At 31.5% G+C, this 16,626-nt stretch overlaps 2 protein-coding genes across 2 annotated transcripts; one reads left to right on the top strand and one right to left on the bottom strand.

The window, feature by feature from the left end:
- Positions 1 to 458: 458 nt before the first annotated feature.
- On the top strand, positions 459 to 1,399 carry LOC123195204 (pathogenesis-related protein PR-1-like). The gene has a single exon (XM_044608857.1). The coding sequence runs from the start codon at positions 577 to 579 to the stop codon at positions 1,123 to 1,125; it is 549 nt and encodes a 182-aa protein (XP_044464792.1). The 5' UTR covers positions 459 to 576; the 3' UTR covers positions 1,126 to 1,399.
- Positions 1,400 to 13,604: 12,205 nt separating this feature from the next.
- LOC123194348 (pathogenesis-related protein PR-1) lies at positions 13,605 to 14,544 on the bottom strand. Its single transcript, XM_044607529.1, has one exon. It carries the CDS (start codon positions 14,418 to 14,420, stop codon positions 13,848 to 13,850), a length of 573 nt encoding a protein of 190 aa, XP_044463464.1. The 5' UTR covers positions 14,421 to 14,544; the 3' UTR covers positions 13,605 to 13,847.
- Positions 14,545 to 16,626: the final 2,082 nt, after the last annotated feature.

Here is a 16,626-nt window from a genome sequence, read left to right as displayed (position 1 = left end):
AATAACATTTCATAATCATAGTCAATTTGATATGTTCAAATTGTTGACATTGCCCTCATGTAAAATTCTATATATATTTTTTAAAATTAACATAATTTGATTCAAATTTCTTAATGTAAAAATAATAATTCATATTACATATAGTAGTTAATTTGATATTTAAATGATATATCATTATATAATTAAATATTATTTTATCTATATATAAAATCACTTCATTATATGATGATATATATATAATTCCCTAATTAAATATTTAAAATTATATACATATAATTTTCTTATTATAAATACGGTTTCCACTTAAATTAAAAAAGTGGTGGGTGAATAAAAAATAAACATTAAAAAATGGTTATCTTCTTCATTATGAAATTTGAGAAATTAGAAAAAGTTGAGACTTCATAATTTAATATGTTCCCCACATAAACAAATGAGGCAATCATTATCGAACATGGCTGCCACTCCATTCTGTCAATTTCTTCTAACCTTTATTCATCTCTCTAACTCAACTTCACCAACTCTCTTCTTCCCTTAAATCTAATTAACTGGCTCATATGTTTATATAGAAATCACCTCATGCCACCTTGTTCCACAGCAAACCCTACTTCCCCAACAATGGCTTCATTCAAAAACTCAATCTCAATCTTCATTTTCGTGTTCCTTTTCATCACCTCAAGCTCCCATTCAGCTTACAGCAGCGGCTACAACAGCGTCGTAAACGAATACTTAGCTCCTCAAAACGCTGCGCGAGCAGCGGTGAGGATGCGGCCGTTGCAGTGGGATTCGAAGGTGGAAGACTACGCCAAGTGGTATGCGAATCAGCGGAAAGATGATTGTGCGTTGCAGCATTCGAATGGACCGTACGGGGAGAATATTTTCTGGGGGAGCGGCGACGATTGGAAGCCGGCGCAAGCGGTGGCTTTGTGGCTGTCGGAGAAGAGTTCGTATGATTACTCGTCGAATTCGTGCGACGGGGGGAGTGACTGTGGGCATTATACACAGATTATTTGGGGAAGAACAAGGAGAATCGGATGTGCCAGAGTGGTTTGTGAGGATGACAAAGGCGTTTTCATTACTTGTAACTATGATCCTCCTGGTAATTTTATTGGAGAGAGGCCTTATTAAATTATCAGAACCACGACAACTTTGATAAAGAAACATGAAGAAGATGTTTGATGGTGAATAGTGCTTGTGTCATGTAAATGGCCTTGTGAGACCGACTTTTTGAATTATTTTCATTTCAAGTATGATTTTATTATATTAATATTGTGAAATCACGCGGATTTTTGTCTCACAAAAGCCAGAGTACTAAAATAAATGCAGATTGTTTTGTCTTTTTGGCCATAAGCCGCGAAGAACAGGCCGACTTATGTTTTATAATTATTATTATTTTGCTAAATGACTATTTCCCACCAAGATTTGATGAAACAACAATTTCACCCTTCAAATTTCCACCGGCCATCCGATTCTATTAGTGAATTTATTAAGTTTTATTAAAAATAACTATTTTGTCATGTTATTAAAATTACAAAATTATCATTAACAAATAATATAAATATCAAATTATCAATATATTTTTATCGATTTAAAATTTATTATTTAGATTCCTTAAAAAATCAAAACTCTAATCAACTTTGAATATTGTATTTTAATAAGTTTTTTATAGTTATAATTGTTATTTTTGAAACTACTGGTGGATATATTAAAATTTTAAATATTTTTAAAAAAATCCCTAAATTTGTTTCAAATTTTCAAAACCCTCTAAAGTTTTCGTTAACAGCTCTAATATTTTTAAAATTTGCAGTTTACCTCTTAATCTTTTGAAAAGGAAAAATAGAACAAATAAGGAAGAAAAGCAAAGTAAAAATAACAAGAAAAAAAAGAGAAAATAAAATATCCATATAAAATGATATTTTTGTCTTTTTATTAAATAAAATTCATTAATGAAAAAAGATGATGAGTAAGAATTTAGTTTTTTAAAACTTAACATGTGAAAATTTGTCATGTTAGTAAACTTTGGGTGGAAAATAGTCTTTTCACCTTTTTCTAAAATCAATTTTTTGGTTCTACTATGATTTTTCACTCTAATGAAAATTAACTCAGTTCCCAAGGGGATTCCTTTTACATATCCTGGAGATAGATTAAGCACCTGGAAAGAAAGGGGAAATAGAAAATAATATGTGATAAAGAGATAAAATGGGGCCATTTCCAGGCAAGTAATATTTTATGGGTTCCAGCAATGAAGGGAAAATCAAAGAGTTGCAAAATTATTGGTTGAATGTATTAAGATTCCAATTTTATGCCCATTTGTAATCAAAAACTGGAAAATGAGCATTGGGTGGGACTGTATGTTCCCCCTAAAGTATCATAATTTTAAAAATAATTTAATACTCCCTATCAAAATATAAAATATTTTCTTATCAACTTGCAATATATTTCACGTTTTTTGTGAAATTTTTATTTGTTTTCATGGTATATTTTTTAATTATTGATGTAAAGAAGTTTAAACTAAGACAATAAAAGTGTTGGATGAACAATTTTTAAAAGTAATTAAATTTAAAGTTAATTATAAAATAGATTAATAGCACTTGTACTTATAATAAATATTAAATTTGATACTAATAATGATATGTCATCATATGATTAAATGTTTCTTTATTTTTAATTCAAAATCATTTATTTACATGATAACAAATTATCATTAGTATCCAATTTAATACTTATTACAAGTGTATATAATTTTATTTTATGAAATAATCAAGTTTATAAAAAAATAAATTATATGTCCAATCATTTTTGTTAGCTTTTTTATACAAATTGATTTGGTAGTTAGTTATTGGGTGATATAATTTTTTTTTCACACTTAAAAATCACTAAATCATAAGTTTGGTTTGTAGATAAATTAATAAAAAATATTTATACATTTAATATTACCTTTTAAAATTACCAATGTATTATAATATATATTAATAATAATATGACATGTTCTAATGTGATACATATCATTATTGGTACTGACTTTGATACCCATTAAATCATTATAAAAACACATTGTTTTATTATTTATAAAAGAATTTGAAAAGCCATATTTGCCACTATTTACAAAGCTAATTTTGCATTTATAAATGACAGATATGCATATATGTAATAAATTGAATTACAACATAATATTAATATTAAAGTTTAGGTGTTTAAATAATATAATTTGAATAATATTTTTTTAAAATGGAAAACCATTAGACTGGTTGTAGCCACCAAAATAAGGGTGGAATTGATTCAAGCTCAGTTTGGTGTTGGCTTGAGTTTGGATCGAAATCATAATGTTCAATTTAAACTCGTTGGAATTGGTGTATGATATTACTAAAAGATCACTAATAACATGAACAATGTTATCATAAAAGTGAACAAATTTCACTAATGAGATAAAAAATGTTATCGGATGGACAATAAATCGATCTTGAGTTAAACTATTAAACTAGGACTAACTCAAAATCAAATTATTCAATCAAAGTCATGGATTTGACCCAACCTAACCCAACTCAGATTGAATTCACTCCTAGCAAAAGTGCATGTAGGAGTAGTCATTGTAGGCGTTAGTAATTTTTTTCTAGTATTGCTTATGATAACATTGTCAGTGTTTCCATAATTGGTGTTAGCCAATCCCAGCTCAGCCCATTGGGCTAATGGGTCGCGTCGGGCTGGCTTCGGCTTAGCCCATTAGGCTAATGGGTCGGGCCCAATGCCCAAACAGTAATGGGCCTTCGGGTTGGGTCAGCCCATTGAAATATAAAGGCCCAAGGCCTGGCCCATATAATAACGGGTTTTAATTGGGTCGGGCCGGGCTTTAATCGGGTTGGGCTTTAACCGTGCCGGCCCGACCCATTTAATCAATTTTTTAAAAATTTTTTAACATAAATTTTTTTCAATTATTAAAACCGATAATAGTATCTCAAATATTTTATTTATAATCTCTCACTTGTAGTGGAGGAATACCATGGTTATATGATGAAAAATATTATAAATTGATAACATAGTACAAATAAATTAATTTACATACGGTATAAATTATAAAACATAAATAAAATATATCTACTATATAACATTTATCTACTCATCTTCTATATTTAAATCTCTGAATTTTTTAAAGATAAATAATTATTATTTGTGAATTTAGATATTTTATAATATTTTGTAATGATAAAATTAAAATAAAAATGAAATTGTAAATATAAAGAATTATTATTTACGAATTTAGATATTTTTCGAAAGAGAGTTAATGAGATTAAAAATATAATGAAATAATTGAAATTGAGAGAGTAAAAGATTTATAAATAAAAGTGAAAATAAAAGAAAATAGAATAGATTTATTTAAACAAATAAATTAATTAAAAAAAAATTATACAACGGCCAATCTGCCCTTCTGCCAAGTGGCAGAAGCAGAAATCTGCTTCTGCCGCAAGGCAGCAGAAGCAAATTTTCTGCTTCTGCTGCCTTTTACTTATGTCGCCTAGAAAAAAAAATATTTTATAAATAGTGCGGGGCCGAGCTAACCCATGGCCCTAATATTAAAGCCCTAAGCCCCGCCCGATAGGCCCATGGGTTTGACCCGATACTCTACAATGCCGAGCCGGGCTTTATCGTGCCCAGGTTTTTTTTCGTGCTTCCGGCTGGGAGGCCCGACCCAATTGACGTATCTAATTGAATGCCTCATTTTACACTTAATCTATTAATTAAAGGGTTAACACAAATCTAGGTTGCAAATACGACCAAAATTCTTAGTGATTGATTCAACATAATCTATTAGACTTAAATGAAAAGGTCAGAGTTGATTATTTTTAATATTAACGAAGCAAATTTTATACCGTTAGATTATCATGAATAAATTATCTTTTATTTGTGCGAAGAAATGATATTACAACAGTTTAACCCTAAATTAAATATCAAAACTCTAATGGAATACATATATATAACCGAGAGCACAAGTAAATTATAGATTTTTTCAGGCGAAATGTATTTCCCACCTAAGGTTTGATGAAATGACAAATTTTCATCCTTAAGTTTTTAAAATTCAAATTTCCACCCATTATCCATTTTTATTAGTGAATCTATTTGGTTTCTTTTTTGGAAATGATTGTTTTACTCTTTTAAAACTAAAAAATATCAAAACTTTAACAAATTTTAAAATGTTGTAGTTTGACTAATTCTTTAAAGACATAATTATCATTTTTTAAATTATTAAAGGGCATATAAAAATAAAACATTTAAAAAACATCCTCAAAAAATTTCTAAAAATCTCCTAAAAATTTTATCAACAATATCCCTAAATTTTTCAAAAATTACAGTTGTCAACAAATTTTTGAAAAAGTAAAATAGAAAAATAAGGAAAATAAAAATAAAAAGAATAAAGGGAAAAAGAGAATAGAAAAAATAAGAGAAAAAATAGAAATTATAAAAATCTATATATATTGATATTCTTGTTCTTTCATTTAACAAAATTTAATTTCGGAATTGGATGATAGGTTAGAATTTGGTTTTTTGAAACCTAAATGGTTAAATTTTGTTATTTCATCAAAGCTTGGATGTAGATATATCAAATGACCAGTCCAGGACAAAGTACTAAAAATGGCTCGACTCGCACTATAGTGAATCATGGGCCAGCCACGACTTTTCACTTTAAATTTTTAAAAAAATGGACTTTTATAAGTTTTTTGGGCTACAACTATAGCCTATAGCCAAGGCCCAGCCCGAGGCCTCAACGACTACTGGCTTGGCCAGTAGTCATTGAGGTTTGAATTTTTTTTATTTTTTTATATAAATTCATCTCCCCCACTCTCTAAACCACATACATCCAACCTAATTTCTCATTCTCTCTCTACATTCTCTTCTTTCAATCCATTTTGCACTCAACATTTTCTTTATTCAGTTTTAATATATCAATTTCAATCTCAATTTCTCTCTACATTCTATTCATTCAATTTTCGTATTAATTTTTTTTTGTCTTTGATTTAAACAAAATTTTAAATAAATATTTAAATTTACTAATATAAATTTTCTGTTAAAATAAGACAATTGAAGATCATAAATTACAAGTCAATTCTTCAAATCATATTTTGTTTGTACTTTCAAATAATATAAAATCATTTTATATTACTAATTATTATATTTAATTAAAAGAAATTATTTATTTTATCGATTTCATCATAATAGACGTATTTTTTATAACTATATCTTCGTGTCTTATCCTACACTTGAGTTAAAACAATTATATTTCATACACTCCACTAGCAAGAAGAACCGACTAACTCACATATTTGGTCTTTAGACAGTATCACTTGTAATTTTTGCTATATCTGTTATTGCTATTATTCTTCTAATGTTTATTAACAAAATAATTTCTTTTTTGTCTTTTTCTTTAAAATATTATCATAATGAAAAAACTTAATCTGATCTAAACAGAAAAATTTGTGTGAGCAATTGAGACGACTTGACTTTTATAGACTCAATTCATTGGGAATGAGACCAATGTAAACACTGTAGTTGAGACCATGTAAGTTCTATGTTACATGATCTCGTTACAATATTTACACTACACCCATTCCTGATCAATTGATTTTATAAAAGTAAATTCGTCTCAATTATTTGAACACTTTTGTTGTTTAGAATATATTAAAATTTTCATTATCAAAATATTTTAAAGAAAAATAATAATTAGCAAAATTATAACATCAAAATAGGAACTAAGTTGTTAATAGATATTAACATAATGGTGATAGTAGCAGGTATAGAACAAATGTGAAAGTTATTGTTGGGCGACCATTCACACGAGTTATTTGATTCTTCTTAATGGTTGAGCATATGAAAAATAATTGTCCATCTCCGGCTCCATTGCCAACGACCTCTCCCTCTTAAAGTTTCATCTCTTTCCAACGGTCTCTCTCCACTCAGTTGGATGCTCAATCCGTGTCCAATGAAGTGTGGGAGACCTCGGGAGATGAAGACGAAGATCTCGTCTTCGTCTGGGAAAATGAAGAGCTTCATCTTCCTGACGAAGCTCTTTGTCTCGCGTCATCTCCCACGTTTTATTGGATGTTGACAGACATCCGATTGAGTAGAGAGAGAGGCTACTGGCAATGACACTGAAGATCTAGAAACTAAACCCTAAGGGGAACTATCATTTTTTAAAACTTGGGTTAGGGGAAAACTTTTAGTTTTTAAAGTTTAAGGGGAAAAAAGAGATAAATTTTAAGAGGTTAAGATTCCGTTAATTTTAACAACCTATAGGTGGGAACTTTGGGTAGAAACTTGAGATTAGAGGATACTTTGGGTGGGAAATAGTCATTTGGACAAATTAATATATAAACAGGCCAGTTAGACCCTATAAACATAAGGCTAGACTGTGGTTCTTATATATTTATAGGGCTGGTTCGACCTGAAGGCCAACAACTATGTAGGCCTAGGGGCCTCGACATAGCCCCTAGGTCTAGTGGGCTATGTCGAAGCCAACCTAACCCACTATCACCTCTACTTAAACGAAAAATAGTCATTGGACCTTTTTCTAACCTTTTTTCTTATTAGAGTAGTGTTATATGCATAAAAAACGATGTATCATCATGTGATTGAAAAATTTAAAATTAGAAATAAAGCAACACTATCATATAACAACATGCCATTTTTTGTGCAAATAGTTTTATTATTTTTATCAATACTATTTGCTAGCTGAACAAATTCAATGTGTAAAATCTTTAAAGCAAACAATCACTCTAGGCATGTATATTGTGTCTTATAGACAAAAAATTCGCCAGTTCTGACAATAGGTTACTTATTTAGTTATTTATCTAAACTTTGGGATATTAATTAAAATAAGCAGCGGCTTTCCCGCCTAAACGTTTTTTGGCAACAATTCTTACTTTTTACCTTTTTAAGCAAATTGTATTTTTCATTCCAAAAATACCCCTCATTTAATTTCTCAACGTTTACCATAGCATTTCGCTGATTAATTACTTACATTTCACGATACGCATTAAGATTAAGTTTTTTGTAATAAATAAAATCTATAGATTAAAAACCAGATTAATTTTTTATAAAATAATTGATTGTTATATATCGAAAATAATGGATATATCGAAAACGGTGCGTTTTCTTCTCAAATAGATTGTGTGAAGGGGTGCGGGTGCTGGAATGGGTGCGAGAATTTGGAAAGGGATGCGGGAAGGGGTGCGGAAGTTTGGAAAAGGGTGCGGAAATCTGGAAAGTGGTGTAGGAAGGGGCGCGGGTGTGGGAATTTGGAAAGGGGTGTAGGAATCTGGAAAGAGGTGCATGAAGGGAATGGGTGCGAGAATCTAGAAAGGGGTGCATGAAAATATAAATAGGTGCATGAAAATGTAAAAGGGTGCGTGAAAATATAAACGGGTGCGTGAAAATACAAACGAGTGCATAAAATATAAAAATGGTGCATAAATTATAAAAGGAATGCGTGAAAATAATGAACACAAAACGGGTGTGTAAAAATACAAACGGGTGCGTGAAAATACAAACGGATGCGTAAAATATAAAAAGGGTGCGAGAATTATAAAAGGGGTGCGGGAGAAACAAAAAGGGTAAGGGGAAATTATAAAAAAAAGTGCGAGAATATTAATATATAATATATTTATTATATTTATAATATATTATATTATATTAATATATAATATAATATATAATATATTAATATATAATATATTAATATATATTATAAAGGGTGTGGGAGATCCCCCACACCCGCACCCTTTTTGTTTCTCTCGCACCCTTTTTATATTTCTCGCACCCTTTTTATAATTTTCGCACCTTTCTTATATTTTATGCACCCGTTTGTATTTTTACACATCCCTTTCTATTTTCATGCACACGTTTATATTTTTACGCACTTGTTTATATTTTCACATATCCTTTCATATTTTTACGTACCCGTTTTGTGTTTATTATTTTTGACATACCCCTTTTATAATTTCGCACCTGTTTGTATTTTCATGCACCCCTTTACATTTTCACACACCCATTTGTATTTTTACGCACCCGTTCACATTTTCATGCACTCGTTTTGTGTTCATTATTTTGACGCACCCCTTTTATAATTCCCACACCTGTTTGTATTTTCACGCACCCCTTCACATTTTCACACACCCGTTTGTATTTTGACACACCCTTTCACACTTTCACGCACCCGTTTGTATTTTCATGTATCCGTTTGTATTTTTACGCACCCGTTTTGTGTTCATTATTTTCATTCACCCCTTTTACAATTCTCGTACTTGTTTTTATTTTCACGCACCCATTCATATTTTCACACACCCGTTTGTATTTTTACGCACCCTTTCACATTTTCACACACCCGTTTGTATTTTCACGCACCCATTTTGTGTTATTATTTTGACGTACCCTTTTTATAATTCTCCCACCTATTTGTATTTTCACGCACCCGTTCACATTTTCACACACCCGTTTGTATTTTTACGCACCCCTTCACATTTTCACACACCCGTTTGTATTTTCATGCATCCGTTTGTATTTTTATGCATCCGTTTTGTGTTCATTATTTTCACACACCCCTCTTATAATTCCTGTATTTGTTTGTATTTTCACGCATCCCTTCACATTTTCACACACCCGTTTGTATTTTTATGTACCCTTTCACATGTTCACACACCCATTCACATTTTCACACACCTGTTTGTATTTTCATGCACCCTTTTCACATTTTCACGCTCCCATTTTGTGTTTATTATTTTGACGCACCCTTTTTATAATTCCCGCACCCCTTTTATAATTCCCGCACCTGTTTGTATTTTCACGCACCCCTTCGCATTTCCACACACCTGTTTGTATTTTTATGCATCTCTTTCACATTTTCACGCACTCGTTTGTATTTTTACGCACCCATTTTGTGTTCATTATTTTCATGCACCTCTTTTATAATTCCCACAGTTGTTTGTATTTTCACGCACCCCTTCACATTTTCATACACCCGTTTGTATTTTCACGCACCCCTTCACATTTTCACGCACCCATTTTGTATTTATTATTTTGATGCACCCTTTTTATAATTCTCGCACCCCTTTTATAATTTTCACACCTTTTTATATTTTCACGCACCCCTTCACATTTTCACGCACCCTTTCACATTTTCACGCACCTGTTTTATGTTCATTATTTTCACGCACCCCTTTTATAATTCCTGCACCTATTTGTATTTTCACGCACCCCTTCACATTTTTACATACCCGTTTATATTTTCATGCACCCCTTCACATTTTCACGCATCCGTTTGTATTTTTACGCACTCGTTTTGTGTTCATTATTTTCACGCACCCGTTTATATTTTCACGCACCTCTTTACATTTTCGCACACTAATTTGTATTTTCACGCACCCGTTTATATTTTCATTCACGTCTTCTCGTACCCGTTTGTATTTTCTTATAAAAGTATATAAGAATCAATTATTTTATAAAAATTAATTTGTTTTTCATTTGTAGATTTTATTTATTACAAAAAATTTAATCTTAATACGTATCGTCTAAAATGTAAGCAATTAATCGGTGAAAAGCTATGATAAACGCTGAGAAATTAAATGAAGGTTATTTTTGAAATAAAAGTATAATTTGCTTAAAAAGGTAAAAAGTAAGAATTACTAACGAAAAAAGTTTACGTGACAAACCGGTTGCCTATTTTAATTAATTTCCCCTAAACTTTCATATCTTCTTCATGTATAATTTGGCTTACAGAATATACAACATAACTAATCAGCAAAACTCTAATCACACCAAACTCTAACATAATCATAATTTAACTAATTATAATTACTAGTACCTTAACACACACTCAAATCAACACTAATTATAAGATTTTCACACTAATCAAATCAATCTTCCTTAACCCACAATCAATACGGCCTCTCACCAACATAATTCCCAGGCGGATCATAATTACAAGTCATAAACACATCCCCATCGTCGCAAACAACACGAGCACTCCCAATTCTTCGCGTATTCCTTCACACAATTTGCGTATAATGGCCGCACATTTCCCCGGCCTGGCAGCTGTTGGTGGCGTACGAATAATATACGACAGAAATTCTTAATGATTAATTCAACATAATCTAATGGACTTAGATAAAACGGTTAGAGTTGATTGCTTTTAATATTAACTAAGCAAATTTTATGCCATTAGATTATCACACCAGACACAGCAAAAAAGGCAAAAGAAATAAATTATCTTCAATTTGTGTGAAGAAATTGTGTTACAACAGTTTAACCCTAAATTAAATATCTCTAATGGAATACATATAATTAAGAGCACAAGCAAAATATAGATTTTTTAAAGCCAAATGACTATTTCCCACCCAAGGTTTGATGAAATCACAAATCCCCACCCTTAAGTTGCAAAAAGTCAATATCCACCCATCATCCACTATCGTTAGTGAGTTTGTTTTGTTTTGTTACAAATGATTATTTTACCCTTTTAAAACTAAAAAATATCAAAATTTTAATCAACTTTAAAATATTATAATTCGACTATTTTTTTATAGATACAACTATCATTTTATAACTATTAAGAGACATATTAAAATTAAAAATTTTTAAAAACATCCTCAAACTTTCTTAAATTTATAAAAATCTCCTAAAAATTTCATCAACTTCCCTAAATTTTTAAACGTTATAGTTCACCCCAAACTTTTAAAAGGTAAAATAGAAAAATTTGAGGGAAACTCAAAATGAAAAGATTACAAAGAAAAAGAAAATAAAAAAATAAGAGAAAAAATAGAAATTAGAAAAATCTGTGTATACTAATCTCTTGCCCTTTCACTTAACGAAATTCAATAATGAAAGTGGATAACATGTGAAAATTTGGTTTTTTAAAACTTAAAGGGTTAGAAATTTTCATTTCTTCAAACCTTGGATGGGAAATATGTTAGTGTATGCCCTAGAAACCATTTGTGCTATCGGTTTCAGAGCCATCGTAATCTTATCTGTACATTTATGTGAATTATTAATAAAAAAAAGTAGTCTTTTTGTTCATATGTATAAGTTATTTCCTTTATTTGCGATGTTAAAAAGTATATATGTGAACTGTATGAATGACTCATTTAATATACAAACTGAGTCGTCGAATTATTCTCTGCCAACGTGACACAACTTGGCCAACTATATCACATAGTAAGTATATCGAATATCTTTGTTGAATGTTATGAGATGATATTAGTATGAGTGACTATGATGGGCATGTTATTATGGTATTGGTATGGGTTAATAGTTAAAGAACTGTTTTTCAAGCATGACTAAATAACAATAAGTCACACTGTTATTAAATCATAGTCAATGACTTATCATAAGATCGTACTAGTGTATGAAGTAATCATTTAACCTGAGACATCATGGTCAGATTCGATACAGATACGTGTGATTCATATAGTTTACACATACGGGGTTAACCACATATTGTAAGATAAGTTATAATGGTCATGTGTTATTTGTATGTGGAGAAGAATGATAGTCAAGATATGATCCATTGACTCGAAAAGTATTGGATTCTGAATATCTATTGATTTAATCCAAATTTAAGTTCTAAAGTGAACATCGATAAATATTGGAAGTCTAATCTCTGGCCAGAGTATAATGTAAGTCATACGAAAGATGTTCGTTATGATATGTTCTGAATATTTAAATCAATAATTCGTAAAGAATCAAAATTAAGACTTTGACAATTTATGAGTCTGAAATTGATCTAGATTAGACAACAAAAAGATATTACTTACATGAAATATACGATCGAAGAAATTAGGTTTGATGGAGTATTATTTCATCGTGATTTAGGAGCTATGACATATTACCAGATGTTTACCACAGTCATTGAGTTTTCGGTGCTCTTTCAGGTAGTCCAAAAAAGGACTCATGACTATGCTATGATAAATCTAAAGGGTCGCACCAATAAATCAAGCTTTTGAAATGAAGGATTAATTATCCAAGGATGGCTAGTACCTTCCGAAGGATAATGAAAATAATATAAAATGTTATATGGGTGTATAAATAACATTTTAAAAGTTAAGATATTAATGAAATGAAATTAAGGTGGCTAAGGTATATATTTGATATACATGTATGGTAAGACTTCAAATTATGAATTCATTAGGCCAAATAAGAATTTTGAAATTGCAAAATAGGTCATCATTATATAAAGTGCATTTTAGTTTATTTTGAACTAACATAACCATTATTGCACTTTACTTTCTCTCACAAAACAAATTAAAAGCTCTCCGCTCTCTTTAAGATTTGGCTTAGAAGGTGCACTCCTTTGAAGGTTCTCTAAATGAGGAGCTTAATATATCATCTTATATTCCTATAGAAGATAAAGGAGTAGGTAAAAGTTTCATCATTTTTTATATGTCTTAATCATGTTTTGATTGTTGTTCTACTTACATAAATGATATTCTTTGCATCTTCTTCTTCACGTATCATTTTCAAAATAGTCATTTGACCTTTGTTTTATTAATTCTATTTTCTAGCTGAATGAATTCGACAGCGTGAAAAATCATGAAAGCAAACAATTACACTAGACCCATGTATACTGCGCCTTATAGACAAAGAAGTAGCTAGTTATTTATTTAGTTATTTATCTGAGCTTTCATATCTTCTTCATACATGTTGGCTTACAAAATATACATCATAACTAATCAGCAAAACTCTAATCACACCAAACTCAAACATAATCATACATGAACTAATTATAATTATTAGTACCTTAAGACACACTCAAATTAACACTAATTATAAGATTTTCACACTAATTAAATCAATTAATCTTCCTTAACCCACAATTAATACGGCCTCTCACCAACATAATTCCCCGGCGGATCATAATTACAAGTCATAAACACATCCCCATTGTCGCAAACAACACGAGCACACCCAATTCTTCGCGTATTCCTCCACACAATTTGTGTATAATGGCCGCACATTTCCCCGGCCTGGCAGCTGTTGGTGGCGTACGAATAATATTTCTCTTCCCCAGACCATACAGAAACGGCGTCGCTTGGCGTCCACGTTGAGCCGCTGCCCCAAAAGATGTTCTCGCCCAGCTTGAAATTGTCTTCCGGGAAGGAGTGTTGCAGCTTGCAATCTGCTTTTCTTTGGCCCGCCCACCACCTGGCGTACTTCTCGAGCTCGAAATCCCACATCAGAGGGAGCTCCCACTTTCTGGCTCTCACTAAATTGTGGGCGAACAGGAACTGGAGGGCCTCGCCGATGCAGCCCCAGCAGAGTTGCTTCGACACTTTGTAGATGGTGGCGTTGTCCGGTGGTTTTGCATGGGGAGTTTGTGGTGTGGGAGATGATTTTGCTAATGAGAGAAACAAAGCGAGGATGAAGAGGAAGAGGAGTTGGGGTTTCATTTTTTTCGTTTTTTCAGTTTTTGTTGGTGGAGAATGGAGCAAGAACGAGAGACAATTATAGTGGTGGCTTGGCTCTGGTTTTGTGGCACGAAATTTGAAGGATCTGTTGTTTATGTAAGTCCAAGAAGAATTTGATGGCTTGGCTTCATTTGAGAAGAAGAAACAAAAACTGCATTATTGAAAGACAATCATGGGTGTATCACGGGACATTTTTGTGCCTGTTTAATCACATTACATTTCTCATTTATAAAAATTTATCAATTTGATTTACTATTGACGTGACCTTAAATATAAAAATGGTAAAATTCGTTGGCCTAATTGATAAGGCCAATAATTGTTACTATTTTGATTTATAATTCCCTTGTGTTGTGTGGAAATTTGATTTAATCTAATGGAATTGCTTATCTTTTTGCTTTTAGGAAGCTTTGAGCAATTTTGGAATAAATAGGGCCAAAAAGAGGAAAAACTGGAGCAGATATATTAAACTGGAAATTTCGTAATGCAGACTAGGCGTGGGCACGTGAAAAATGAGAGCAGAATCCGGAAAGCAGATCTGAACGTCCAGATTTGTTGCAAGAGTCCAGAAAATATTAAGATTTGCTTCCAAGGAAAGGGATAATCACCAGCTGGAAAAGAGGATTAATTGAGCTAAATAAGGAATGATATTTTTGGAAAAAGGATTTATATTAAAAATACATATCTTTTCCTTTCTTTTTGGGAAGATATGGATCACTTTGCTTGATTGGATTAGGAGATTAGGATTGATTTCAATTTCCAGATTTTTAGTAGGAAGATAATATATATAAACTCTTATTTTTATTTGAGAAGGATCATCCATTGTATTGAGAGAATTAGAGAGAAAAACATGTTCTACAGTGGCTGAGTAATTTATCTTGGTTGAAGGGATCTGAAACCATGGAACTACAATGATTGTGAGATTTATTTTCGTTTTTTAATGCATCTTTTAATTATTTGAGTATTGGTTATCTTTCTGAATTATTTTCCATGATTGTGTTGGTTGATTTCTAATATGCGCAATTAGTTTATCAATTAATATAATCTATTGCTAGTTTAGGTGCTGAATCCGTAATTGTTCAATCCACCTAATCGAAGTGGCAACTAGGTTTATCGTTTGCTGCGTCAGAAACTTTAAATCCTAGGAAAATAATCAACTAGATTAAATGCAACGTCGTACGTTTGTGTTGTCTTGCTTCGTTGGTCTTTCTAATTCGTAATGCTATTGTTTAATTAAATTCGAGATCGTATCCGAATTATTAATCAATAAGGGTTAATTGGAATACATGTTTTTGGTTAACTAATCGTAAGGAATGACAGGTTAATTCAATACCACAACGAATATTCAATTAATTAATTTGATATTTTGTTTCGATGATCAATCGTAGTTCCAATGGTGGATGTGACCGAAGACCAAGGTTTGTTAAATCAATTTATTCCTTTTAGATTACTTTTCTGAATTTTTATTTATTGTTTTCCATTATAATTTGCATTCAGTTCAAAACCCCCTTTTTATTTATTTGTTTCGATTTATTTGTGACGACATACTAATCAAAGCTCTTCGAGGGATCGATCCCTACTTTCCTTTACTACATTTTTGTTACAGGAATTTAGGATTTAATTTGGGTGTCAACGACAGCACGTACCAAATTTTGGCGCCGTTGCCGGGGAGTTTTTAATTTGTATGTTCGTTACGCGATCTTTGAAACAAGCTAGTTTACAATTTGATCCAGAAATTGAAAAGACTGCAAAAGGGCTGAGAAAAGAAGCGAAAAGGAGACTGCAAGCACACAAATCAGTTCACGAAACAGAGGAAAACATGGCTGAAAATCAGACTTTACGAGAGCTTGCTGCTCCACATTTAAATCAACAACCACACTGCATTACTTTTCCAAATTTAGATGTTAATACCACCTTCGAATTAAAATCTGGACTAATTCATCTTTTACCTATTTTTCGTGGTTCCGCAGGTGAAGATCCTCATAAACATTTAAAGGAATTTCATGTGGTGTGCACCGGAATGAAACCGAATGGAGTAACCGAAGAACAAATCAAGATGAGGGCTTTTCCGTTTTCTTTGAAAGATGATGCGCAAGATTGGTTGTATTATCTACCTGCTGGAAGTATCACTACTTGGCATGAGATGAAAAGATTATTTCTGCAGAAATTTTTTCCAGCATCAAGAGCAGCC

This window comes from Mangifera indica, chromosome 13, assembly GCF_011075055.1.
Source record: "Mangifera indica cultivar Alphonso chromosome 13, CATAS_Mindica_2.1, whole genome shotgun sequence".
NCBI classification, from domain to species: Eukaryota; Viridiplantae; Streptophyta; class Magnoliopsida; order Sapindales; family Anacardiaceae; genus Mangifera; species Mangifera indica.
The sequence above is the reverse complement of the archived record's forward strand: the minus strand, read 5'-3'. Positions and strand labels throughout refer to the sequence as shown.